Source organism: Castanea sativa, chromosome 1 (genome assembly GCF_040712315.1).
Source record: "Castanea sativa cultivar Marrone di Chiusa Pesio chromosome 1, ASM4071231v1".
NCBI classification, from domain to species: Eukaryota; Viridiplantae; Streptophyta; class Magnoliopsida; order Fagales; family Fagaceae; genus Castanea; species Castanea sativa.
Genome location: NC_134013.1, coordinates 44,562,134 through 44,588,713, shown reverse-complemented (window position 1 = coordinate 44,588,713; position 26,580 = coordinate 44,562,134). Strand labels below are relative to the sequence as shown.

The 26,580-nt window shown below is 38.8% G+C and overlaps 1 protein-coding gene across 6 annotated transcripts in view; it reads right to left on the bottom strand.

Moving 5' to 3' along the window:
- Nucleotides 1–844: 844 nt before the first annotated feature.
- Nucleotides 845–26,580, bottom strand: part of LOC142613485 (uncharacterized) — a 36,424-nt gene continuing 10,688 nt past the window's right edge. For 4 of the 6 annotated variants that reach the window (XM_075785857.1, XM_075785850.1, XM_075785872.1 and 1 more), the window contains exons 3-7: nucleotides 16,282–16,342; nucleotides 16,024–16,142; nucleotides 3,243–3,333; nucleotides 2,490–2,537; nucleotides 1,282–1,618 (exon numbers count right to left, since the gene is read on the bottom strand). In XM_075785857.1, coding sequence (XP_075641972.1) covers nucleotides 1,523–1,618; nucleotides 2,490–2,537; nucleotides 3,243–3,333; nucleotides 16,024–16,142; nucleotides 16,282–16,342 — 415 coding nt within the window. In that variant the 3' untranslated portion in view covers nucleotides 1,282–1,522. Of the gene's footprint in view, nucleotides 1,061–1,281; nucleotides 1,619–2,489; nucleotides 2,538–3,242; nucleotides 3,334–5,248; nucleotides 5,501–16,023; nucleotides 16,143–16,281; nucleotides 16,343–26,580 lie in introns of those variants that run through there. The other 2 variants (XM_075785866.1, XM_075785887.1) reach the window with 2 other exon arrangements.

Sequence of the window (26,580 nt, the reverse complement as noted above, 5' to 3'; positions counted from 1 at the left end):
TAAAAGATGAAGTTTCAAGAGGACCCATTATTTGTTATGTAATAAAAAGCTTATTTTAGATTTGGACTTGTACACTTTGGGTGATGCGAGAGATATATTGCTCAAAATGATCTTCGAAAGAAGACCAATATTTAATTGATTGCTACCCATCAATATCATCAACTACTTCTGATTCAATTAATATGAGTAGCCTTTCTGTGTTCCATTCCATCCCTATATGTTGGTCAAACTCAGGCCTTTTGTTACCATGTTTCTCAAAGCAGCCAGTCACATGTTTGAGATGTACATCAACACTAAAGGCCCGTTTGGATTGCTGGATTGCGGGAAAAGTGAGAGGAAGTAGAGGAGAGTATAGTAGAGTTAGCTGAAAATAAACTAATTTTGGTCCTATTTTACTCTATTCTACTTCCCCCTCCTTCATCATCAATCCAAACAGACCATACGGCATGCCTTGAGGTTTGCTCATTTGCTAGATCTCGAAGGCCACTACTTTCATTCTAGAATTATCACCAAGGATGATACACCTTCTTTTTGTCTTGATACAAAGAGCCTTTCTGGGGCTTGACCATGTTGTTCTCATTGTTGATGATAATAGTGTGGTTTGGCCATACCATCAAAGACAACTATTTTTTGGATTGGCATACTCCACAATACATACTTCTATGAGACCCACACATTGTTATTGTAATGTTCATGTAGCAAAAACACCATATACCACCTTCAAGTGGTAGACGATGAATTCATAGGTTCTCTTTACGGGTGGAGAAGTTGCATTCACCAATTAAAAAAACAGGACCCAACGAGGTTTCCAAATTTATCAACCAGGTTCAGCATATTAAATGAGAACTGGAATCATTGGATAAATAATGGTTGCATACATTAGACATAATGTAACATTCATCGCTATAACTTGATCCTCCTAGTCCCATGTAATTTACAAATTTCCAGAACATAATCCAAGAGAGATGCCAAAGGCCTCTTGGCTCCAGCTCCCCTTCAATGGGTCGACAGAGCTCAATTTCGACCCACAAGCTCCCACTTTGGGGTGAACTTACGTTTCCTATAGCCAAAAAAAGATCCAAAAGAGCTGAAAATCATATGTTCATAGCCATTTGTGCATTACGCGTTTAACACTAGTGAGATCCCAAAGTATGTTCCATCTCATTTGTTTTTCACTATTCTATCAAATGGAATGATTTATTCTAAGTTTAGCCATTACAAAAGGTAGTTTGACTAAAAACCAGCCTTGAGAAAATTAAAAGAGGGAGGGGGACGGGAGGATTTGGAATCAGCTAAATCAACAATGAATAGTAAAAGCCAATGAAGATAGCAGCAGGAGGTACAACAGCCAGGCGCTCAACATATTATACTTGGATTCGTCTGTCTAACAATTACAATGCCAGACAACTGTGATGTAAAATATCTATGGGATTTTTATAACCTGAATGTACAAGGTACAGAGATGGCAAAATGTATGGACACTTGACAAAATCATCAAGCAGTTTTCACCATATTATGGACTCTATATGTATGATGCATCAACTGTATGTTTTTGCATATCAACATTACAATCTGTGCGATCTGATTTTCGCCGTTTAGCAGCTAACTGGGGCCTCAGCTACATAAATTACAAAATGTTAAGAACCCAACAATAATCACAAACAAACAGCATTAAATAAGAGAAAAAACACACTGAACTCCAATGAAACATGCACACAAACACTGAAAGCTTAAAATAGATTTCCAAAAAATATGAACAAACACAAAAGATTTGAATCCTAAAGCAGATAGAAGTTCATGAATTAGTGATAAACGCGCAACTCATACCTAAAAGTTACCTTTAAAACTTGGCAAAAATGAAGTTAAATGTCATTTTTAAGGTTGTCTTTAAAGCTATCAATAACACTGTCCATGGCTCTCCCCACAAGCACCACAAAAATAGATAATAATTAAAACCTTCAAGCTTGAACCATGGACTTCAGTGTCACATGACTGATTCATTGTTTGCTAAGGATGTCATAGACCTTGGTGCTGGCCATACTGGGATTGAAAGTGAGAACTGTTTTGGGTTATTTCTTATGTTGTTTTATAATATATATATATATATATATATATATATATATATATATATATGGAGAGAGAGAGAGAGAGAGAGAGAGGGAGAGAGAAATCTTTTAAGGCAATCATAAAGCATTGTCTTGGTTCAACAAAGTTAGCATCTACTTTTCTGTTCCTCACACAAATGAAATGTTATTTAGTAAAAGATGTTGCTTCCCAACCACTTTGTTAGAACTAGTTGTTTGATGTTATTAGGACAATTAGTAAATGTCAACTAGTCAATGGACTCTGAAAGATGTAACTAGGGGTGTATATAATCAAAAAGAGAGTCAAGGATTAGGAAAAAATTAGCTGCAAGTAATCTAATGTACAGTCATTTTCCTTGGACCAATAAAATGAACATCAGTAATTAAAAGGGTGCTAAGACTTACCATCTGAATATACTTTAATTGCTTTAGAACCTGATCCGTTTCTAGCTCCTGAAGCAAATAAAATAAAACAAGATTTGATTAAAATAAAAATGGTGCAGAACTAACACAAAGAAGAGAATTTAAAAACAAAATGAAGTCATAATGACTGAAGAGAGCAATAGCCCATTATTTACAACAAAAATACATTTTGATCTATTACTTTGTAACCAATCTGTCAGAAACATGAACCCACAATCAAGGCTATTTGGTAACATCATGAGATAAATAATGTTTGACACCTAGTACCACATTCACTTTTAGTCTGTAACATCTATGAAAAGTCCATGCATACTTTATGACATCCATAAAAAGCACCTCCAGTGATCAGTCCATTTGGTTTTTCATGAGCAAAATCACCAGAACAGAATGATAGATTATAACTTCATCCAATGTCTGACAATTTATGTTATATTTTCAACAAGTTCCTCAATGCTTCAAGGTAGAAAAGCATGTCACATGGTTGTCATTACTCAAATTATGTAATATTCACCCCGCACATTTACTGTATCTTAGGACACTACAGTTTCCACCCAACATTCTAATGTTACAACCTTTGGACTATGAATTTCCAAGTCAAATGAGACTATCTAACAACTTTGAGTAGACTGCAATTCCTACAATAATTCTTCCCCACAAAAAGTGTTTATGATACACAGCAAAAAATCCAAACAATTGACAAGACTTGAGAAATCAGATCAATGAAGGTTATTTCACCTGAGGCACAGCACAATCAGCATGAGTTGGATCCCAAAGGAAAGAGTGAAAGCATTCCCAGTCATCAGTTTGGACTTCAGAAAGAGGAGCCCTGCAACATTAAAAACTTTAACATGCTAATCATCTTGAACATAACCAAGAAAGAATTTCTGTTTATATGAGAAAGATCTGGGAAAAATGGATGAAAAAGAAGAGAGACAGAGAGGAAGTACAAAAAGCCATGCAGGCTATAAAATTTATTCTATATTGTTGCTTAACAATAAACGAATGGATATATAAACTTACTAAGATACTTAATAGTGTCTGATAATTACAACCATTAGTAAAGTTCAATGAAAATGATTTACCCAAGTGGAATTGATTACAAGAACTGGCTTTCCACTTGCATCTTAGCCTGGCTTAATCATCTTTAATGTTTAATTACCAATTTAAGCAACCATGTAAAATATTCCTGATGGCTTTTTTGGATGTACAAAATAGTCTGGCTTAATCATCTTTATGTTTAATTACCAAATTAAGCAATCATCTAAAATATTCCTCATGGCTTTTTTGGATGTAAAAATTTTTACTGACAGTGACAACATGGCTAATTCCATCTTAAATGTCCATGTAACAGAATTATTGAAATGCGTGGCAGAAATTCATATTAGTAACATTTATTAAAAAAAATAGTAGTTCAAAATTTCATTTATTAAACCCAATTCCTAACTCACACAAATAAAATATGGGAAAGGTTTTGCTGCATACTTGTATGCAGCAAGGTTATGTGGCAGCAAAAAGAAAGGGACAAGTGTCTAAGGGACCACTTGGTCATGTGCATTGCACATGACCCTTGGACACTTGTCCCTTTCTTTTTGCTGCCATATAACCCTATATGCAGCAATTGCTGCATACTTGTATGTAGCAAAACTTTTCCCATAAACTATTTGCTTCAATATTCCAACATCCACATTGAGATTTATCAAAATTAGCTGACCTTCCTTGGTTTCACATAGCATACACTTCAGTCAAATCTGTCACTGACATAGATGGAGGCAGCTACCAGCACAATCAAAGCTACTCAAAATAACTAGGCTACTTCATCTCATTCAACAGACATATAACCATTCTGAGTGAAACCCAAAACATGCACAAGCAATCATGAAAGGGTTAGTTCCTCAATGCAACCTGAAGTCTGCCAACACCGCCAGCTGCCACTCCAACCAGCTCTCTCTCTCTCTCTCTCTCTCTCTCTGACATGCACACTCACCCACTGATATGGGGAGCAACAAAGACAGTGACCGCTCACACTGAAAAAACCCTCTTTACTCTTCACTGGTATTGCTATGCTACATATCAGTACAACGGTCAATCTCTAACATAGACATGTTCTCAACGTGGTTCAAAAGCCCAAAATTCATTGGCATTCATAAGCCTAACTGTTCACTCAACTTTCCACAGAACACCCAGCAATCTTAAGCCTCATTTCCATTGCCCAGACCCTCACTTAAAATAAAGATGATACCTAAAAACCTCAAAGCATGCGTGTTACATCACCAACACCGCCAGCTGCCACTCCAACCAGCTCTCTCTCTCAGACATGCACACTCACCCACTGATATGGGGAGCAACAAAGACAGAAGACCTCTCACACTGTACAAACCCTCTTTACTCTTCACTGCTATTGCTACTGCCACACATCAGTACAATGGTCAATCTCTAACATAAACATGTTCTCAAAGTGGTTCAAAAGCCCAAAATTCATTGGCATTCATAAGCCTAACTGTTCACTCAAAACTTTCCACTGAACACCTGGCAAGATTAAGCCTCATTTCCATTGCCCAGACCCTCACTTAACATAAAGATGATACCTAAAAACCTCCAAGCATGCGTGTTACATCACCCCACCTTCACATGCCACCACCAAACCTCAATCCAAAAATCTTCTCACAGAATGCAAAGAACAAAAGCAATATGCTGCTACAGTCCCGCCGCCCCCGCCCCCCCCCCCCCCCCCCCCCCCCCCCCCGAGCTCCAAAATCCATTGTTTATGGTTTCATACAAACTACTTCTCTCACCACCAATCCACCGTACAACTTCACCAACACCACTTATCTCATTGACAGCAACCACTGAAGCATTCAGAATAGGAAGACCATATGCATTTTTTCTAGGGTCAGCCACTAAAGTAAGACACCTCCACCTATAACTTATAAGGGGGGAAGTGCCAGCTGAGCTAGAGCTCATTAGCGTCCTTTGCAGGGTTCTTACTTGAAAATCTGCATTGGATAAGGTTAACGTCAACACATCATCGGTCTCCTTTGCACATGACCAAACCATTTTTTTTTTTTTGATAAATAACGTAAGAATATTATTAATAATAATAAAGAAAATGCCAAGACGAGTACATTGAGGATGTACTATGGGTACAAAAATCAAGAAACAAAAGAACAACGGTCAAGAAAAATAGAAAAGGAAGAACAAGAAAAATGAGAAAAAACCACACTTCATTCAAAGAGTGTGCGTAAGAAAAAAGACTTAATCTCCAACAAAGATCGTTCACAGCCCTCAAAACTTCTAGCATTCCTTTCTCGCCAAATGCACCAAATCAAGCAGTGAGGTACTAATCTCCAAACATCAATGTGACGATGTCGCGCAAACTTTCCTTGCCAAGCCTCAAACACCTCAATAACAGTACGAGGCATAACCCACTGAATGCCAAACAAACAGAAAACCAAAGACCACAACTCCCAAGCTATGTGCAATGAAGTAGAAGATGATCCACCGACTCCCCACACCTCTTACACATAGAGCACCAGTCAAGAACTATCACTCGTCTTTTACGAAGGTTGTCTGTTGTTAAGATCTTACCTAAGGAAGCAACCCAAGAAAAGAAGGCTACCCTTGGAGGCGCCTTCGATTGCCATATCATTTTCCATGGAAAGGAAACAAGATTATGAGGGTAGAAGGAACTGTAATAACTTCTAACCTCAAATCTTGTATTCCTTGCAGACTTCCAACAAACCTTATCTGGACCAAACCCTCTCACTGACGAGGAATAGACTAGCCCCATAAACCGGTCAAAGGCTTCCTCTTCCCAATCTTGTGGTGGACGACGAAATTGCACATTCCAGTGAAACCTCCCAGCAGACCAACCCATAACTTCAACCACTGAGGAGTCCTTGGACCTACTAAGACAATATAGCTCCGGAAAGGCCTCTTGGAGAGTACAATCCCCACACCACACATGCTTCCAAAATTTTACTCTAGTACCATCCCCCACATCATAAACAAGAAGTTTAGAGAAGTTCAACCAACCACTTCTAATATATCTCCACAAGCTGACCCCATAAGGACTTGTCACCTTCTTCGTACACCAACCACCCCACATGTTTCCATATTTTGCCTCTATAACCCTCCTCCATAAAGCATCAGTCTCGGTACCATACCTCCACAACCATTTACCTAATAAGGCAGAATTAAAATTACTCAAGCCGTGCTTATACCCAACCCCCCATCTGCAAAGGCCTACAAACCTTGGCCCCGATGAACTAAATGAAATTTAGGTTCACCACCAATCCCATCCCACAAAAAATCTCTCTGTAACTTCTCCATACGCTTAGCCACCTTACCCGGTAAAGGAAGAAGGGAAAGGAAGTATGTAGGTAAGGACGAGAGTGAGCTTTTAATGAATGTCACCTTACCTCCTTTAGATAAATACATTCTCTTCCAACCTGCTAATCTCCTCTCCATTCTCTCAAGAATAGGGTTCCAAACAGATAAGTCCTTGAATTTTGCACCTAAAGGAAGGCCCAAATATTTCAAGGGCGAGAGAAATCGTCCACACCCCAACAAACCCACCAAAGCCTCCAAATTTGGTACCCCTCCAACAGGTACCAACTCAGATTTCCCTAAATTAATACGAAGCCCTGACACCTCCTCAAATCTAGCAAGAATCGCCCTCAAATTAGCAATCTGAGAAGGTTCAACATCACAAAAAATCAACGTGTCATCTGCAAATAAAAGGTGAGATACCATTACTGAAGAACCAGTCATACTGCCCACAAAAAAGCCTGAGAATTGCCCAGTGGATACAGCCACATCCAACATACGACTCAATGTCTCCATCACAATATCAAACAACAATGGAGATAAGGGATCCCCTTGCCGAAGCCCCCTAGAACTTCCAAAGAAATCAGATGGGCTACCATTGATCAGAATGGAAAACTTCACAGTTGAAATGCAATACCTTATCCATTTTCTCCATTTTTCTGAGAAACCACAACGCCGCAGCATATACATTAAAAAATCCCAACTCACATGATCATACGCCTTCTCCACATCCAACTTACATAGCACCCAGGAACTCACGGCTTCAATCTACTATCAATACATTCGAAGCAATCAAGACGGAATCCAAAAATCACATGCGCCCTTCACAAAAGCATTTTGCGAATCCGAAATAAGTCCATGCGCCACCCTACGAAGCCGATTAGCCAACACCTTAGAAATAATCTTATACATCCCACCAACTAAGCTAATAGGCCGATAATCCTTGACCTCCACAGCATCCACTTTCTTAAGAATAAGGGCTAGGAATGAAGCATTAAGACTCTTCTCAAACACCGCACAGTATGGAAGTTGTGGAATACAGCCATAATTTCATTTTTCAAAACACCCCAACAAGACTGGAAGAATGCCATGGAAAAGCCATCCGGGCCAGGTGCCTTATCACCATTAAAGTCATGGATCACCTGAAACACCTCTTCTTCCTCAAAAGGCCTATCTAACCAACTTGCATCTTCCACCGAGATGCTAAAAAAATCCACATCATCTAAGACAGGTCTGTGAGCCACCTCCTCAAAATAAAGCTGCCTATAAAATTGAGAGATACGGTTTGCTATCGCAATAGGGTCCGATGACAACACCCCATCCACCATAAGCCTATCAATAGAATTAACCCTCCTGTGAGAATTAGCTATACGATGGAAAAACTTAGTATTCCTGTCTCCTTCCCTAACACAAAGAACTCTGGATTTCTGCCTCCAACAAATCTCTTCCAACAGGATAGCTTTCTCTAACTCATCACGAATTCTTCCCATTTCCACCCTTTCCTCTGCTGATAATCCCTGACTCTCCTCCCTTTTCTCTAGCACACTAAGGTCCTTCCACAATTTTCTAATCCGGACATCAACATGACCAAACACCTCCACATTCCATCTTTTCAGATCATTTTTAAGAAGCTTTAATTTATTGGCCAGAATATAACTCGGTGCACCATGAACCTGGTAGGAATCCCACCATGACCGAACCCTATCCACAAAACCTTCATCCTTCAGCCACATATTCTCAAATCTAAATGGCATACTCCCTCTCTGAAAAAATCCACCCTCAAGGACAATTGGAAAATGATCTGAGCACAATTTAGATAGCCGTCTTTGAGAAATTGTTAGGAACTTATCCTCCCAATCCGCAGAAAACAAAAATCTGTCCAACCTAGCCTTCGAAACAACTTCTCTAGAATTAGACCAAGTGAAAGTACCTCCTTGCAATGGCAGATCAATGAGACCCTGTTCTGAGATAAAATTGGAGAACTCCCTCATAGCAGTAGTGAAAGAAGTAGACCCCAATCGTTCAGAAGGGAACCTAACCACATTAAAGTCACCACCCACACACCATGGGACACTCCACCAGGTATTCAAGCCACAAAGTTCCTCCCATAATAATCTCCTATCTCGGTGTAAATTAGGACCATAAACACCCATAAACGCCCATACAAACTGATCTGACACACTTGTAAACTTACAGGAAATCGAAAATCTCCCCACTGCCTCCTCCAATTTATTCACTACCCGAGTGTCCCACATCACTAATACCCCACCAGAAGCACCACAAGAGCCTAAGTATGACCAATCAACATGTTGGCCACCCCACAAGCTACGAATCACTGCTCTATTAATCAATCCCATTTTGGTTTCTTGAAGACAAACCACATCTGGCCCCCATTTCCTAATCAAGTTTCTAACCCTGAACCTTTTATCCTGCTCATTCAACCCTCTAACGTTCCAAGAAATAATCTTCACATTCATTGATAAGACACAACCGCCCGCTCAAAACTTGCACTCCCTGCTTTATTTGTATCATACTCGACATTCAAAGATGACAGCAAATTTTTCAGCTCACCTTTCTCGAGGACTTAACCAACTTCATCTCGATCACCCACCACAAGTTTCTATCTATCTTTCTTTACGGCCTCTATGGCTAATAAGGTCACTCGCTCCTCAAAACCTTCTAGTGAAGTGCCCACAGATTTCTTGAAAGCCCTTATCCTATTTTTTACCCATTGTGAAAGTTGACAATTATCTGCATTCTCCTTACACCCAATCTCCTTCATAGGACTAGACTCCAACTCCAACGGACCTTCAGTAGCCAAAGGTACCACAACTAATGGCTCATCACCTCCCTCAGAAGACCTCAACCTTTCATCAGACTCCCAAGGCTCACTTACTAACTCGGGAACCACAGACAAGGAGTTTACTAGCCCCTCACTCTCATCTGCCCAAGTAACCCTCTGCCCTTCATTAGTACAAGGAACACTGCCTGGTACACACTCACCCTCTAAACTTGAGCAGACTGACAAACAATCTGGAGAACGATACAGTGACAATGGGAGCACTAATTGTCGGCCATCACGCATTTGTAAAATCCAGTCTTTGGAGTTACCCCAAGTCTTATCCAAATCTCCAACCAATTCCCTTATATTTGGGCCAGGTAGATGAACTCCCTCAGAGTTAGAATAATCCAATCCTTCCAAACCCACAAAGTCCTCAACCCCATCCTCCGATGCCACTGAAGACGACACAGGCACCAACTCCGACACTATCGGGTCATCAAGAGTCATTGCTTGTTCCGATATTGTGTCCGCTGACACCACCGGCCCCAACCTCGACCCAAACGGAGCACCGATCAGCAAAACCTGTTCTTGGGATACTTGGGCCACCACCACCGGTTCTGTCGGCTCAATGGGTGGCTGGACTAGACGAACCGAGCTGAGCTGACCACCCTCAAGTTCAGCCTCCGTCACTGCGAAGTCCATCGGAGCTGTCGGCAATGTCGAAGGTTGCTCCGAGGTGATGGGTGTGACCATCGGAGCTGTCGGCGATGTCACCGGGTGCTCCGATGTGATGGATGAGATCGCCGATACCTTCGACGGCATCGCTGGTTGCTCCGATGTGGTGGGTCTAACCATTGGGCACCGAAACTCCTTCGTGGCAATAAGTTTATTACCACCTAGACTTGGCAACGTGACCCCTTCCTGGAAAGAAGACTCCAGACTCGTAGATCCACTAAGTGAGCTTTCTCCAGCCTCAAAATTAGTTAGGCTTAGCAATTCCAGGCCCAACATGAGTTCTTCATTACCCAACGAGACTTGGGCCTTTGGCTTGGATGGACCCAGACCCACTGCCTTAGTAGAATCAGTATTTCGTGGAACCCATTTGCCAGCTTGTTGCCCTCCCTTAACAACATCCCATAATACCCGCCTCTTTCCAAATTCATTCACACTCACAGTCAGCCCTCTCCCCAGCCAACGTCCCTTCCTATTATCACGCAACTTTTCAAACTCAACCAATTTTGAATTCAAATTGAGTTTCAAAGGAATATTACAATTATTTCCTTCCAAGATTTTCTCATCAAATTTATTCTTGCCATTAATATCACCTGCTCCACCCTCCCCACCACCCACGGCTGCCTGATGAGAACTACCAGTCTGCGTTTCAAAAGCTACAACCTGTGTATGAGACTTTTCACTAGGAAACTCCACAATATTCTTCACAAAATCAGTCTTAACCTTATCTTTGTTAAGGGGCTGCTGAACATGCTTCAACGTTGCCTGCACTGGAGCTTTGACAGCTTCCACATAAGACCTGGGAGGATGATGTTTGGGGATCTGCTTAGACCTATACGATACAAACTGCAATCCACCCAGCGCATATTGAGCAGGTTCCAACATCCTTCGTAATTCAACCCCAAAAATTCTCCATCCGTGTTGCAATTTACCGGCAGGAATAATGATAGTACGCCGCCGCCCACCAACCTTAACCTCTCATAAGCGTGCGATCGCCCAAAGAATTGGACCCCCGTTGCAAGGTGTACGCCGTAGCACCTTCCCTGAGCGTGAAAAATTGCTTAGAACTAACCCCAATCACAAAGTGTTCCAGATTCCTCACTAACCAAAGGGCTGCACTCTTGCCCAAAAACACCGATTGCATGTAGAATTTTCCCCGTTCAAAGATCTTAAGGGAAAAAAAATTCCCTCCTTCCTCCACCACCAACTGAAATAACTTAGATTCAATAAAGAAACTTCGGAATCCCCCCATATTGATCCTAGTACATAAAAAACTAAAACAGGATTTCTGGCTAATTCGAGGTAGCCGGGCCTCCTCTCACTATTTGAGATTTAAATAAATTCAATAGCTTCCTAATTCATTATAGAACTAAGAATATCTCCTTTAAAAATGAAAAGAAAAAGGAAGAAAACATGCAACAGGTAGTTAAAATGGTAAACGGCAAAACCCCAAGCAACAAATCTACGGTCCAAACAACCCAAAGAATTTAATGTGGATACTAGAGGTTGGCAATTACTTGTAAAAATTGGAAGCCAAAGGGACCGACAGACCCCACATGACCAAACCATTTTAAATGAATCAGATCTTTTCATCAACAGGAGTCACAATTTTAGATAAATAAATAAATCTAAATAGATGAAGACAGAAGATTGAGAAAAAGAAAGATATTGCTCTTTTTCTTCCACCGCCGGGGGGGGCGGGGGGGGCGGAGGAATAGGAGGAGAGAGAGAGAGAGCTAAGAGAAACTCACCCAGATTTTTATTTAAAAAATAAAAATAAAAATAAAAAAACCCAGAAATGCACAAACAGATAGGATCATAAAAAATTCCTTGTTTGATTTAAATAGAAATGTCATGTGTAGAATACCATACCATAAGAAAGTGTCCATAGCAAATCAATGATCCATATCAATTCTTGTAAGATAGAACACTTAAAAAAGGGTAAGAATTGGCTGCAAACAAGGTTGCAGCACTCACTGCATATTGCTAAATGTGTCAAGATATTAGAAAGACAACTGTCCTGGACCAATTTAAAGAAAACTTCTGTTAAGTTCTTAACCTTAATGTTTCTCTTACACACTCTCTCTCTCTATCACAAGCACAGAAAAAATAAAAATAAAATTACAAATCCTTCTCTCTCTCTCTCTCCCTCTTCAAAACCCCACCAACACTCTCTCTCTCTCTCTTTCTCTCTCTCTCTCTCCTTCCTCCTCTGTTCTTTTCACTTCTCAGATACCCAGCCACAAAACCAAATCAAAATACAAATCCCTCAATCTTCTTAGGTTCTAATTGCAGTTATGAAAGGATTTTTTGATCACACATACTCTGTGACACCTAGATGGCATGAGAAAGAAAATCCCCTTTCGACAGATTTTGGAAATACTTTTCTTTAATCTAAAGGAATATTTTGCTTTATGATTTTGACTGAAATCCAAAAACTGTGTCTTTTGGATTGTTCAATCTAATAGTTTTGATTCTATGTAAAGCAAAATACACCAAATCCATATAATATGTACAAAACCACAAAAAAGATTTCATTTTTTAAAGATACCCAGAAATTCCTTATCTCTAAATTATATGTATACTAAGGGTTGAAGCTTTATTTCATCCTGCACTTTTATGATGCTGTGTTAATTTGGTGTTTGATGAAACAAATACATGGAAAAACACCACGTGCTTCAGATGATTTACCAATTGTGGGTACCTGATTGACTTGTCGTTTTCATCGAATAGCAAGAATGAAAGTAAACAGAAAGAGCTCGATGGATACACAGATATCCTCATCATCATCCTACAATTATAAGTACATAACCTCAAGGGATTTGTATTTTGATTAGGTTTGGTGGCTGGGTATCTGAGAAGTGAGAAGAATGGAGGAGGAAGAAGAGAGAAAGAGAGAAAAGGATTGTATTTTTTTTTTCCGTGCGTGAGAGAGAGAGAGTGTGAGAGAAACATTAAGGTTAAGAACTTAACAGAAGTTTTCTTTTAATTGGTCCGGGACAGGTGTGTTTCTAATATTTTGTCACATATAGCAACATGCAACAAGTGCTGCAACCTTGTTTGCAGCAAATCTTTGCCCTAAATTTAATGACATTTTTCAAAAATATATATATAGAAGTGCATCAAAATTTGTACTTTCCAAAAGACACAGAGCATACTTGCACGCTTCATAATATGTCTCACTTCAGAAAAGATATTCAACCCTGGAGCTTCGCTTTTTGAGCTTTAAGAGTGCCTAGGCATGCTATTAGCAACACCAAAGCAAAGTCAATATACCATATGGAAATCCTCATATTACTGGCATTTCAAGTTGGACAAATAATCATTCTCTTGACAGTGATTTCTATCTAGAGATATAGGCCACCAGATTCAGTGGAGTTGCATAAGTATGATTTTTGCCTGATCTAAGCCAGAAGATTATGGGCACCTCCAAATAACTGTACCTCGAGGCCCACTTATCGTCATAATTATACCATAATCCATCATAGTGCCTTTCTTTCATATCTGTTGGTATCAATCTATGGATTGGTTGCCTGGTTTTTTCATAGTTATCAACAGAAAGGGATGGAGCCGGTTAGGCTCCATCCCATCAACTCCCTCTGCAGCGCATAATCTCTTTCTTTTCCTAGCATTGGGCTAACCCAGGGGCACTCAACAAGGTATTCGGCTCAAACACTATTACAATTAGATGAATTCTCTCCCTTACCTCCAAAGTGGATCTTTTTAATTTTTAACTTTTAATAAATAACTGTAAGCAAGTGTAGTACATCTGCACATGTGACATGGCAGGCCCAAGAAGGGTTTTTGATTGTCTTATTTTGCAACATACAAAGATTAAGAATGAGGAAACTACTGTGAATTAGGGGGCATATTCTCTTTTATGCTTAGGAACACCTTTTACATGTGCAGGATATATTTCCTTATACACCTACATCATGTCTGTCCAACATGGGTATCTTAGTCACTAAAGGGTGCCTAGGTGGGACGGGTGTGATAGGTTGAGATGGTGATTGCATGGGAATGGAAAGTTTGACGTCTGTTCTTATTACAAGGCTATCTGTGGTACTATGCTATTCCATTCCCTTGGAAGCGTATATGGCGTGTCAAGGTCCCATAAAGGGTGTCCTTTGTTTGGAAAGCAGCTTGGGGTAAGATTCTTACTTATGACAACCTTATCAAGAGGGTGTGAAAGGTTGAGATGGTGATTGTAGGGGAGTGGAAAGTTTGACGTCAGTTCTTATTACAAGGCTATCAGTGGTACTATGATATTCCATTCCCTTGGAAGCATATATGGTGTGTCAAGGCCCCAAAAAGGGTGTCCTTTGTTTGGACAGCAGCTTGGGGTAAGATTCTTACTTTTGACAACCTTATCAAGAGGGTGTGAAAGGTTGAGATGGTGATTGTAGGGGAGTGGAAAGTTTAACGTCTGTTCTTATTACAAGGCTATCTGTGGTACTATGCTATTTCATTCCCTATGAAGAGAATATGGTGTGTCAAGGGCCCAAAATAGGTGTCCTTTGTTTGGACAGAAGCTTGGGGTAAGATTCTTATTTATGACAACCTTATCAAGAGGGGCTTTTCTTTAGTTGGCTGGTGTTGTATGTGTTGTGGGAAATGGTGGACTGTTGTTGCTCCATTGTGATGTTGCATATGTCTTGTGGAGTGTAATTTTTAAGATGTTTGGGACTCATTGGGTGTTGCCATCAACAGTAGCATATTTGTTTTGGGTAAGGAATTGATTTGGAAGCACTCTTTGGATGGTTGGAATCTTACTCCATTATGTTTGATGTGGATAGCTTGTAAGGAACATCATAGCCGCACTTTTGAGGATAGTCACTGAAATCCTTGCTGCTGAACCTTGCTTGATTGGTCTTACGCATGGGGTTTTACTCATTGTACTTATATTGTTGTGTTTCAAGACTCACTTGATTTTTCTGTATGATTCTTAGTAATTTTTAAAGATATATTGTGTGTTTATCATCGCAAACACGAATTAATTTTCTCCTTTAATATATATTTTTACTTATCAAAAAAAGAAAGTATTGTGTGCTTAGTTAACAGAAAAAGCAAGTATTATGTGCCAGACATATCAGAAATAAAGCATCAAACTTCCTGCTTACCACACAAACTGTATGTAAGGTCATTTCATATATTCCTCAATAATCCTCAAGGGAGTTGAATCATTTCACATGTACGTTTATATATCAAATTAACTATTTGTTTAATAAGTGATGTACTGATAGATTTGAAGTAGTTGTCCAAAAGGTCCTGCCTTGGTGAGGTTCCACATCATCAAAAAAACTGAGATTTGAAGTAGTCATGCATTACTCCCCATGCCCAAAATAAAAAAACTTGAGATTTTTCCAATTTTAAAAAAGAAAAGTTACACAGAAGGTGTTATTCATGAGTAACTTCTTGAACTAACTTGTGAGCATTATAGACCAATTTCATGGGCAAAACAGAGACAAAATCTCACATTCATCCGTGTTTGTGTTCAAATCCATAAAACTAATTTTGATACTATTTAATTATTGGTAGATTTCCCTACAAAAACCTTCGAACTAAAAGATAATGTATTAAAATCACAAATTCCAGACGCTCATCAAATACTATTAACACAAAAAAAATGACACTATCAATGGAGTCACTCTGAAAGAAGTTTGTTATTTGGTTTACCTGCGCCACTTTCCACATATAGTTCCATTGACACCTTCTCCTATGCCGTCTATAACTTCTCGACACTGAAGCCAATTACCTATGGAGTTAAGTGTATAAGGCTTGCAGAAGTTCCACAACTACAAAAGGGGAAAAAGCCCAAGTAAAAATAACAATAATAATAATAATAATAAGGGGGAAAAAAAGGAAATACGTTTCACTTCATTTGAGAACCAGAAGGAAATACTATATATATGGTAACTGAGCAATTGACTTTACATGAGAAGTAACACACTCCGAAGGATCCAATTCCACTGGTTCGCTGATGGCATTGACGTCACTGCATCACATCAAAATTACAAGAAGATATGAATAAAAAAGAAAAAGAAATAGAAATACAGATCAACAAGACAAAGACAGATGACAACAGTTTCTTCCCTGTTTATACTTTCAAATATTTTAAATTGAGCGTGAGGAAAAGGAAAAAAAATTTATTTAGATCCAATTTTTGAACGGAATTGAGGGAAGGCATCCTCAACCAAGCAAAAAAAATTGCAAATGCTATACAACAAAGAGAAACAGAAAACTAAAAAGCACTGCTGAACCCCAGCAGAAGTTACTCCCCTTCTATTAGCTACTCAGGTTTACTAGTTCATCCACCTCAGCATTGACCACTACTTAAATTACCCAAGCTTGAATAATATGTTCTCCTAAAATCAAAGCCATTTTGTTAGTCAAGAGCAAACCCAACAGTCATTATCTACAAAGAATTGGTCAAAACTTAAAACCCAGTTTTAGTCACCTCCTCAATTCCCCAATTAATAGCAAGGATATTACACTTTTCCCAATCTGCTTCAGATTGTCCAGGTAGGGCATATACATTACAAGCTTGAATGAATTGGAGAAGCTCCCAATTAAAGCAAAGCTCTCATTGCATATAAGGGAGAAGGAAAGAAGTAAAAAAGGTTACACTCAATTTCCAAAAGAGGAAAAACCAGAAAACGTCAGATCCATTTTGCTAAGAATTTTACTCAATTTCAGAATATGGTAGAGATGGACACTTTTTGAGAAAGGTGATAGAGACGAAATATGGTAGCAGTTGGGGATGGTGTTTAGATATTAATCAATCAGACATGGTGTGAATTTATGGAAGAGCATAAGAAGAGGTTGGGAACCTGGGGTACATTAACATTTTGTAGGTAAATTGGATTTTAAGTGGGGTGAGGATATCTGGATCAAGTTTTAGCATCACTTGTGGTGTAGAGAGCAAGTCATAAAGTAGCCTCTTCTGGAACTATATCAAATAGCTCAACATAAAGAGGCTTCTTGGAAAATCATACGCGTTGCTCTAATGGTAATTACCTTGGGATATCAATTTCATTAGAGATGTGTAAAATCGGGTTGGAATCCATTCTCTCTTTTATAAATGCTCACTACTCTGCAAATGTGGGGACGATTCCACCAAAGAGCCAAGTGTTTGAGGTTAAAACTTTTTACAAAGCTTACTCTTTTCAAGTAATTTTGGGTAATGCCCAAGGACATTTTAAAGCTTCTTGCTAGCTTTCCAGGAAAGTTTAGGAAACATAGAAATGGGAAGATTTGGAATATGGTCCCTCATTGTCTGATGTGGGATATCTGGAGGGAGAGGAATGCGCGGATCTTTGAATGCTGAGAGGTTGATTCAAGACTTGAAGATGTCTTTTTTCCAGACACTGTCTTGGTAGACAACTGCTTTGGGGGACTCTCTGTTTTATTCTTTGTCTGATTTTCTTAATAGATGTAGTCTTTATAATTCTTAGTTCTTTTGTTCTCATGCACCCTCAGTACACTTCCTGTGTGCTCTGGCCTCTTGTATATTTTTCTTTCAATGGAGTTTATTAATTATCAAAAAAAAAAAACTCAAACAAAATTTCTTTTTTCCCACGGAAGCGCATTTATAAAGCCTCAGGTTCCAGTGCAAGTGCAATTTTTGTATGGACTTAGTATTTGGGAAAATTCTAACAATGGATTTGAGGAAACACAATATTGCTACGTTGACTAGTGTTGTATGTGTAGGAAGAATTGGAAAATTACCAATCATTTGCATCTACAAAAGTGGGGACAAGTCATCAACAATCTGACCGTTTAAGGTTAAAAAATTTTTTACAAACCTTTAACCTCAAACAGAAAACCTTTTCCCTCAGAAAAAATTTGGAAGCCTGAGGTTCCAGTGCAAGTGGGATTTTTTGTATGAATTGAGCATTAGGGAAAGTTCTAACAATGGAGAATTTAAGGAAACACAATATTGCTATGTTGACTGGTGTTCTATGTGTAGGAAGAGTTGAAAAACTACTGATCATTTGCATCTTCAATGTGATGTTGCCAGAGAGATGTGAGTTATGGTCTAGTCGGGGTCCAGTGGGTCCTGCCTAGATGTGTTGTTGATATATTGGCTTATTTTTTTGGTAAGTTTGGTTGGAATTTGGATATAGAGATTCCGAAAGCCATTCCTCTTTTGTCTTAAGTGGTATACATGGAAAAAAGAAATGATCAAAACTTTGAAGGATGTGAGAGACCACTGTTGGAGCTAAAGCTTTTGTTTTTAAGATCATTATCTGCATGAATAGCTGCCACCACCACAAAGTTTTCATTTACGAACTTTTTTTTTTTTTTTTTTGGATAGGTAACGAAAAATTTTATTAAGAAAAAAATAGCCAACCTGATTACATTATGGATTGACTGAGGGGCACAAATCAAGAAACAAAATTATAATGATCAAGTAAAACATAAAGGGAAAAACAAGAAAAATGCGACAGAGCCACACTCCATACAAAGAGAGAATGTAAGAAAAATGACTTAATCTCTAGCAAGGACTGCTCACATCACTCAAAGAATCTAGCATTTCTTTCACTCCAAATACACCACATCAAGCAATGCAGCACAAGTCTCCAAAAATCTATATTGCGATGCCTCCCAAATTTACCTTGCCAAGACTCAAACAACTCAATTACCTTATGTGGCATAACCCAATGAAGCCCAAACAAACAAAACACCAAAGACCACAACTCAAATGCTATAGGGCAATGAAGCAGAAGATGATCCATTGACTCTCCACACCTCTTACACATGTAACACCAATCAAGAACAATAATACGCCTTTTACGAAAGTTATCAATTGTAAGAATTTTACCTAAAGAAGCTGACCATGAAAAGAAGCAACCCTTGGGCCTACCTTCAATTGCCACACCAACCTCCAAGGGAAAGAAAGAGTAGAAGGGTAGGAAGAGAGACAAAAACCTTTAACCTCAAAACCTCTACTCCTTGCTGGCTTCCAACAAACCTTATCAACGCCAACCCCTTGCACTTTCGAAGAGTAAACAATGCCCATAAACAGATCAAAAGAGTCTTCCTCCCAATCCTGTGGTGAATGACGAAAATGAAAATTCTAATGAATCCTCCCACCAGACCAATACATAACCTTTGCCACTAAAGAGTCCCTTGCCCTACCAAGACAATAAAGTTTTGGAAAAGCCTCTTTGAGGGTACAATCCCCACACCACACATGCTTCCAAAACTTCACTCTAGTACCATCACCCACATCATACTATAGTAGTTTAGAGTGGTTTAGAGAAGTTCAACCAGCCACTTCTAATAAGCCTCCAAAGGCTAACAGCATATGCACTTGTCACCTTTTTTGTGCACCAATCACCCCAAACATTCCCATATTTCACCTCTATAACCCTCCTCCATAACACATTAGTCTCTAAACCATACCTCCACAACCACTTGCCCAACAAGGCAGAGTTAAAACTCCCCAATCATCTAATACCTAGCCCCCCCAACCTACACTAGCTTACAAACCTTAGCCCATTTCACCAAGTGTAATTTAGAATCACCACTAATACCACTCCAAAGAAAATCTCTCTATAATTTCTCCATGCAATTGGCAACATTCCCAGGTAGAGGAAGGATGGAAAGGATATAAGTAGGTAAGGAGGAGAGGGTTCTTTTAATAAGAGTAACCTTACCCCCCTTAGATAAATAAAGCCTCTTCTAAACTACTAGTCTTCGTTCCATCTTCTCTAATATAGGATTCCAGATTAACAACTTCTTGAATTTAGCGCCCAAAGGAAGTCCCAAATATTTCAAAGGAAGGGAAGAATGCCTACAACCATACCAACACATCCAGATTATGTACCTCTCCAATTGGTACCAACTCTAATTTCTCCAAATTAATCCTTACCCCTGAAACCTCCTTAAATCTAGTCAGAATCTCCATTAAAGTAACTAATTGATTAAGGTAAGCATCACAAAATATAAGAGTGTCATCAGAAAATAAAAGATAAGACACCATCATCGAAGTACTAGGTGTAAAACTTACAGAAAAGCCCGAAAACTATCTAGCAACTGCAGTCACATCCAACATACGGCTTAAAGCCTCCATAACAACATCAAAGAGCAATGGAGATAGAGGATCCCCTTGCCTAATCCCCCTAGAGCTTCCAAAAAAATCTGAAGGACTCCCATTAATCAAAATGAAAAATTTAACAATAGACATGCAACACATAATCCATTTTCACCATTTTTCTAAAACCCACAATGCTACAACATCTACATTAGAAAACCTCAATTCACATGATCGTACGCCTTCTCCACATTAAAATTACACAACACCCTTGGAATCCCTATCTTCAATCTACTATCAATACATTCAAAAGCAATTAACACAGAATCCAAAATTTGTCTACCTTTCACAAATGAAATATGTTAAATTGAAATAAGCCCATGTGCCACCCTTCGAAACTGATTAGCCAACACCTTCGAAATAATCTTGTAAATCCCACCAACAAAACTGATTAGCCGAAAATCCTTGATCTCCACAACATCTACTTTTTTATGAATAAGGGAAAGAAATGCAGTATTAAGACTCTTCTTGAACACAACTTGAGTATGAAAGTTCTAAAAAACTTTCATAATCTCTTTCTTCAAAACACTCCAAACACTTCGACAAAACTGGTAAAAAGCCATGGAAAAGCCATCCAGGCCAGGAGTCTTATCACCATTAAATACATTAATCACCCCATACACCTCTTCCTCATCAAACGGCCTATATAACCAAAGAGCATCTTCCTCATAAATTCTAGAGAATTCCACGTCATCAAGGACAGGTCTATCAACCACATTTTCATAATAGAGTTGCCTATAGAAGCGAGAAATACACTCTACTATGTCCTCTGGATCTGAAGAAAGTTCTCCATCCACCGTAAGCCTATCTATGGAGTCAAATCTCCAATGAGAATTGGCTATACAATGGAAGAATTTAGTATTCCTATCTCCTCTAATATAAAGAACTCTAGATTTTTGCCTCCAACAAATTTCTTCCAAAAGTTTTTTCTAGCTCACCCCAGATTCTTTCCAAATCGTACTTCTCCTCCTCCATTAGACCACGACTTTCCTCGATAGTCTCATATTCACTAAGATCCTTCCACAACTGTTTTCCTTGTTCTTCTACAATTTCAATTTAATTGACTGATGTGGGTGTAAAACTTATATACCAAATGTGTATTGGGCTATGCCCCTTTTGCACTCTTTTAATGGAACGTTTTACTTATCAAAAGAAATAAGGAAAGGAAGGGGGGGGGGGGGGGGGGGAACTCAACAAGAAACTCTACCTCCAACAATATGTACTTTCTACTATTGGTAGCAGACCATACTAAACTTTATCCACCACCATATCCTTAAACCGAAGATTAAACCGCCGCCAAAAAGGAGGCTTGTGTAAGTCAAATACCATAACAATTGAAAAGCCACTTTCTTTCTTCTACTTTTTAATAGTAAAATAATTCAATATAAAAGAGGTAAGCTCAAAATGAGAGCTTCCTCAAAGACTTACAAGTTACAAACGAACACTCATATGATCCAAAAATTAACCATGGAACTACATGACCCCCCCCCCCCCCAAAAAATTGTAGTCCAATGTTCAAACAAGGATTAAAAATAAAATAAAAAAACGATTTTTAATTTCCTACATAAATTGCTCCTCAAGTTCTCTCTATATATAATCCAAACACCCGGCTTCATTGCCAGCCAAATGCTCCTCTCCACACAAACAAGTCTATCACCTCTTTTGCATCACCCAAATTAGTCCAAAAGTTATGAGTGCAAAAGACCATAGCTCCTGAGCCATCTGACAATGCAGTAACAGGTGTTCTACTGTCACAACTGCACTGCACGTTAATGACCACCAGCTTCCTTTTGATAAGGTTATTTCATGGTTAGTATGGAGTAACAGGCTACCATCCATACAAAGAAAGCCACCTTAAGTGGTACCTTAGTACCTCAAACAAGGGAACATAGTTGTAGTAGGCAAATGTATCAAGCATGCGTAATAGGATTGAAAAGTGAACTTCCTTTTCCCATCAGGATTCTAGAATAAACAATCTTCAATTTCTTTTGATATCTGTCTGGAGTAAACTAAATCTATAAAGTCATTCACACCTAGCTCCCAATCATGAAAGCCCCTAAGGAATTTAAGATCCCAGACACAAGTTATTGTGAATTTTCCAAATGTTATCAGAGAATTCACTAAAAGCATACTTCTAAGTTGTAATCACATTACCTTCAATGACTGATCTCCACACCAAACATCATGCTACAACCTGATTCTATCACCATTCCCAACCCAAAAGGAGACACAAGCAGAGAATCTATCCAAAATTGAGGAAACACAATATTGCTCTGTTGACTTGTGTTGTATGTGTAAGAAGAATCAGATAACTACTGATCATTTGCTTTTTCATTGTGCTGTTGCTGGGTCAATGTTGGTTATGGTTTTTTGTCTTTTCGGGGTTCAGCAGGCCTGCCTAGATGTGCCTTTGATATATTTGCATATTGGAAACGACATTTTGATCAGCATCAGAATATAAAGATTTAGAACGAAATTACATTATGTCTTATGTGGTGTATGTGGAAAAAGAAACGCTCAAAGCTCTGAAGGATATGAGAAACTACTAGTGGAGCGGAAGATTGTTGTACTTTTCATTGACTGAAGTGGGTGTAAAACTTGTATACTGGTTGTGTTCTTAGGTTTCCCCTTTTGCACTCTTTTAATGAAACTTTTTTTTTTTTTGATAAGTAATATAAATATTATTAGGAAATTTCTAGGGCTCCCCAAGATTGGGAAATGGAACACTTCTACACCTTTGTAGATGTTATCAATTCTATGCCTGTTAATGGTGAAGGTCAGGACAAACTATATTGGAAACCACTAATATTTTAAAGTAAGTGAGTTCTATCTCTCCCTTTCCTCTACTCCTGTAACTTCTTTCCCTTGGAGATTTGTGTGGCGTTCAAAGATCCCTCCTAGGGTTGCTTTCTTCTCTTGGACTGCCACTTTAGGTAAGATTTGACTCTTGAGAACTTATGGTATAAGGGTGTTCCAGTAATTGATTGGTACTCTATGTGTAAAAGATTGGGGAATCGGTGAATCATCTTCTTCTTCAATGTCCTATTGCCTATGAGTTATGGTCTATGGTGTGGACCCTTTTTGGTCTCCTTTGGGTTATGCCGCATAATTATTGATTTATTTTCAAGTTGGCAAGGTTCCTTTGGCGGGCATCAGAGCATTGATTTATGGAGGGCTGTCCCTCATTGTGTCCTATGGTGAATTTGGCGAGAACAGAACTCAAGATGTTTTGAAGGGAAGGAACGGTCTATTTTGGATCTTAAATCTCTCCTTTTTCATACCTTGCTAGAGTGGAGTTCATCTTTTAATCTTTCCTTGTTCTAATTTTTAAGAAATACTTGATCTTTGTATTAAGTGTTTGATGTACTGTTTTTCATGTACACCCCCAGTGTACCTGGTTTTTCTCTTTTAATACAATTCCATTATTTATCAAAAAAATAAAAAGGGGTCACCCAAGTATATAGGAAGTATACAACTAGGGACCAAAACAATCAAAAACGCAAATTACAAGCATCCATCACATCAAAAACCAAAGAAATAGAAAGACTTCTATGATAGACATCCATTCCAATGGTGTTTTAAAGAAGAAAAGCTTTAATTGTGTTTTAGAGTCTTCAAAACACCGGTTATTTCTCTCACACCAAATGCACCACATCAAACAATGAGGAAGGACAGCCAGCCAAATAACTCCATTACGATGCCATCCAAACTTACCGTGCCAACATGCCAAAGTCTTTGCCATTACCTAGTAGATACCAAACAAGGTGAACACCATAGACCATAGCTCGAAAGCAATAGGATAATGTAATAAAAGATGATCTACCGATATATAACATCAATCTTGAATCCACACTTTCCTCAAATATATATTATCAATAGTCAAAATAGTCCCCAAATACTCCACATACACATCAAACAGTGAAAGACCAGGTTCCAAATCACCCCATTTCGATGCTTACTAAACTTGCCCAGCCATCTAGCTAGAAGCTCCACTACATCCTTGGGCATAACCCAAATTACCCCGAAAAGCGTAAACACTATCCTCTAAAATTCTCTGGCTATTAGGCAATGCAAGAGTAAATGATTAGTATTCTCCCCTGCCCTGTTACACATACAGCACCAGTCAATAACAACACAAGTCAACGGTTCCTCAAATTGTCATTGGTCAAAATTCTACCCAACTTTGAAGGCACTTTGGAATTCCACAGAGTCTTCAAAGGGAACGACAATTGGGAAGGGGATTGCAAAACTTTATAAGAAGATCTAACATAAAAAATCCCCTGAGAACAGGTTTACACCACAGCCCATCCACCTGTTCCCCTTTCAATACTCCAGAATACAATAAATCCAAGGAGGCAACTGACTCTAACTCTCAGTCTTGAACCAATCGAATGAAGGTTATATTCCAATTGCAGCTATCTCCTAAGAAAGAAATTTGCTCTGCCACTGATGCTTCCCTTCCGTATATCAAGCAATGCCATACAACTCAATGAAAATTTCCTTTAAAGGAGGTCCTCCACCTTAAAGTTAATGTTGCGATGAAAAGAATCCCACCACTTCCTTATGCTCTTCAAAGACAAATCCCATAAGGCCCTTGTACCCTATTTGAACACCAACCAACCCCCCCCCCCCCCACACACACATACTTCCATACTTATTGTCAATAACCCTTCTCTACAGCGCCTCCCTCTCCAAAGAATATTGCCACAACCATTTCCCCAACAACGCTTGATTAAAGAGAACCAAGTTTTGAAAGCCTAATTCCCCATTTTGAAATGGCTCACACACATTCCTCCACCTCACCAAGTGAAACTTGAATTCATCTCCCAACCCTTCCAATAGAAAATCTTTTTTGTAAATTCTCCATACATCTAGCCACACTCAAAGGGACAGGGAAAAAAGCTAAATAGTAAGTGGGCAAGTTAGACAACATGCTTTTAATTAGCATGATATCCCCCCCCCCCCCCTGGTTAGACAAATACATTCTCTTCCAGCCAGCCAAACACCTTTCCATATTTTCCCACACAGCCTTCACTTTAAAGGTGGAACCTTAGGGAAGACTTCTTTCTTCCGGACTTGATGGAACCAAAAGATTAATTCAAAACTTGAAGACTTCTTTCTTCCAAACTTTGTTTGGGTGGACAAATGAGTTGGGTGTTCTCTCTTTCAGTTCTTTGTCTGATTTGCTCGATAGATGTAGTTTTTTTACTTCTTAAATTCTTAATTTGGTTTGTCCCTTGCTTCCCTTAGTACACGTCTTGTGTGCTTTAGTTTTTCTTGTACTTGTTTTTCTAACAATGAATTTTATTACTTATCAAAAAAAAAAAAAAAAGTCCCCAAAGCTGCAGTCCAAACAAAGAACGCAACTTTGGAACTATTTGCTTACCAAAAAGCAAGAGGAGGGATGTTGAGGGGAAGGGGGGGAGCTCAACATAAAACTCTTACCTCCAAGGATAAGTACTTTCTACTATAGGTAGTAAACCATACTCAACTTTATCCGCAACCATAACCTAAGACTAAAAGACTAAATGGTGGCCAAAAAGGAGGAGGTTGGTGTAAGTCAAATATCATGGCAATTGAAAAGGCACTTTGTTAGGCACTTTCCTACCCAAAATACTCTTCCATGGGAATTGGGTTCTCTACTAGCACCTCATAAACATTCATGATAAGAGTGGAGACTGAACTTACCATTACCATTAAAACCCATCTCATACAATAAGTTGCCCCAACAAAAGGAAATTGTGAATACAACAAATCCATTAGAGAGTCCAACAACTCCAATTCCCAATCATGAAAATCACAAATGAATCTCAAATTCCAAGTACAAGGCCCCTCCTCCCCTTTAGAACTCAACAAAGTGAACACAGATGCATCCTTGCTCTCAGGATAAATTTTATCCTCAACAGCTCCCTCACAAAAATTGTTCTTTTGTAACCTATATAACCTATCAATATTCTTTTTTTTTTTTTGATAAGTTATATAACCTATCAATATTCTGTAACATATTCATCATACATCAAATCAGGATTCATCTTGCCTTATTCTACTGTTGAAATCGTCTAACAGAAATGAAAAGTATATGATAGAGTATGAGCACAGCATAAATGGAATATCATGAAATAAAAGATTCCATA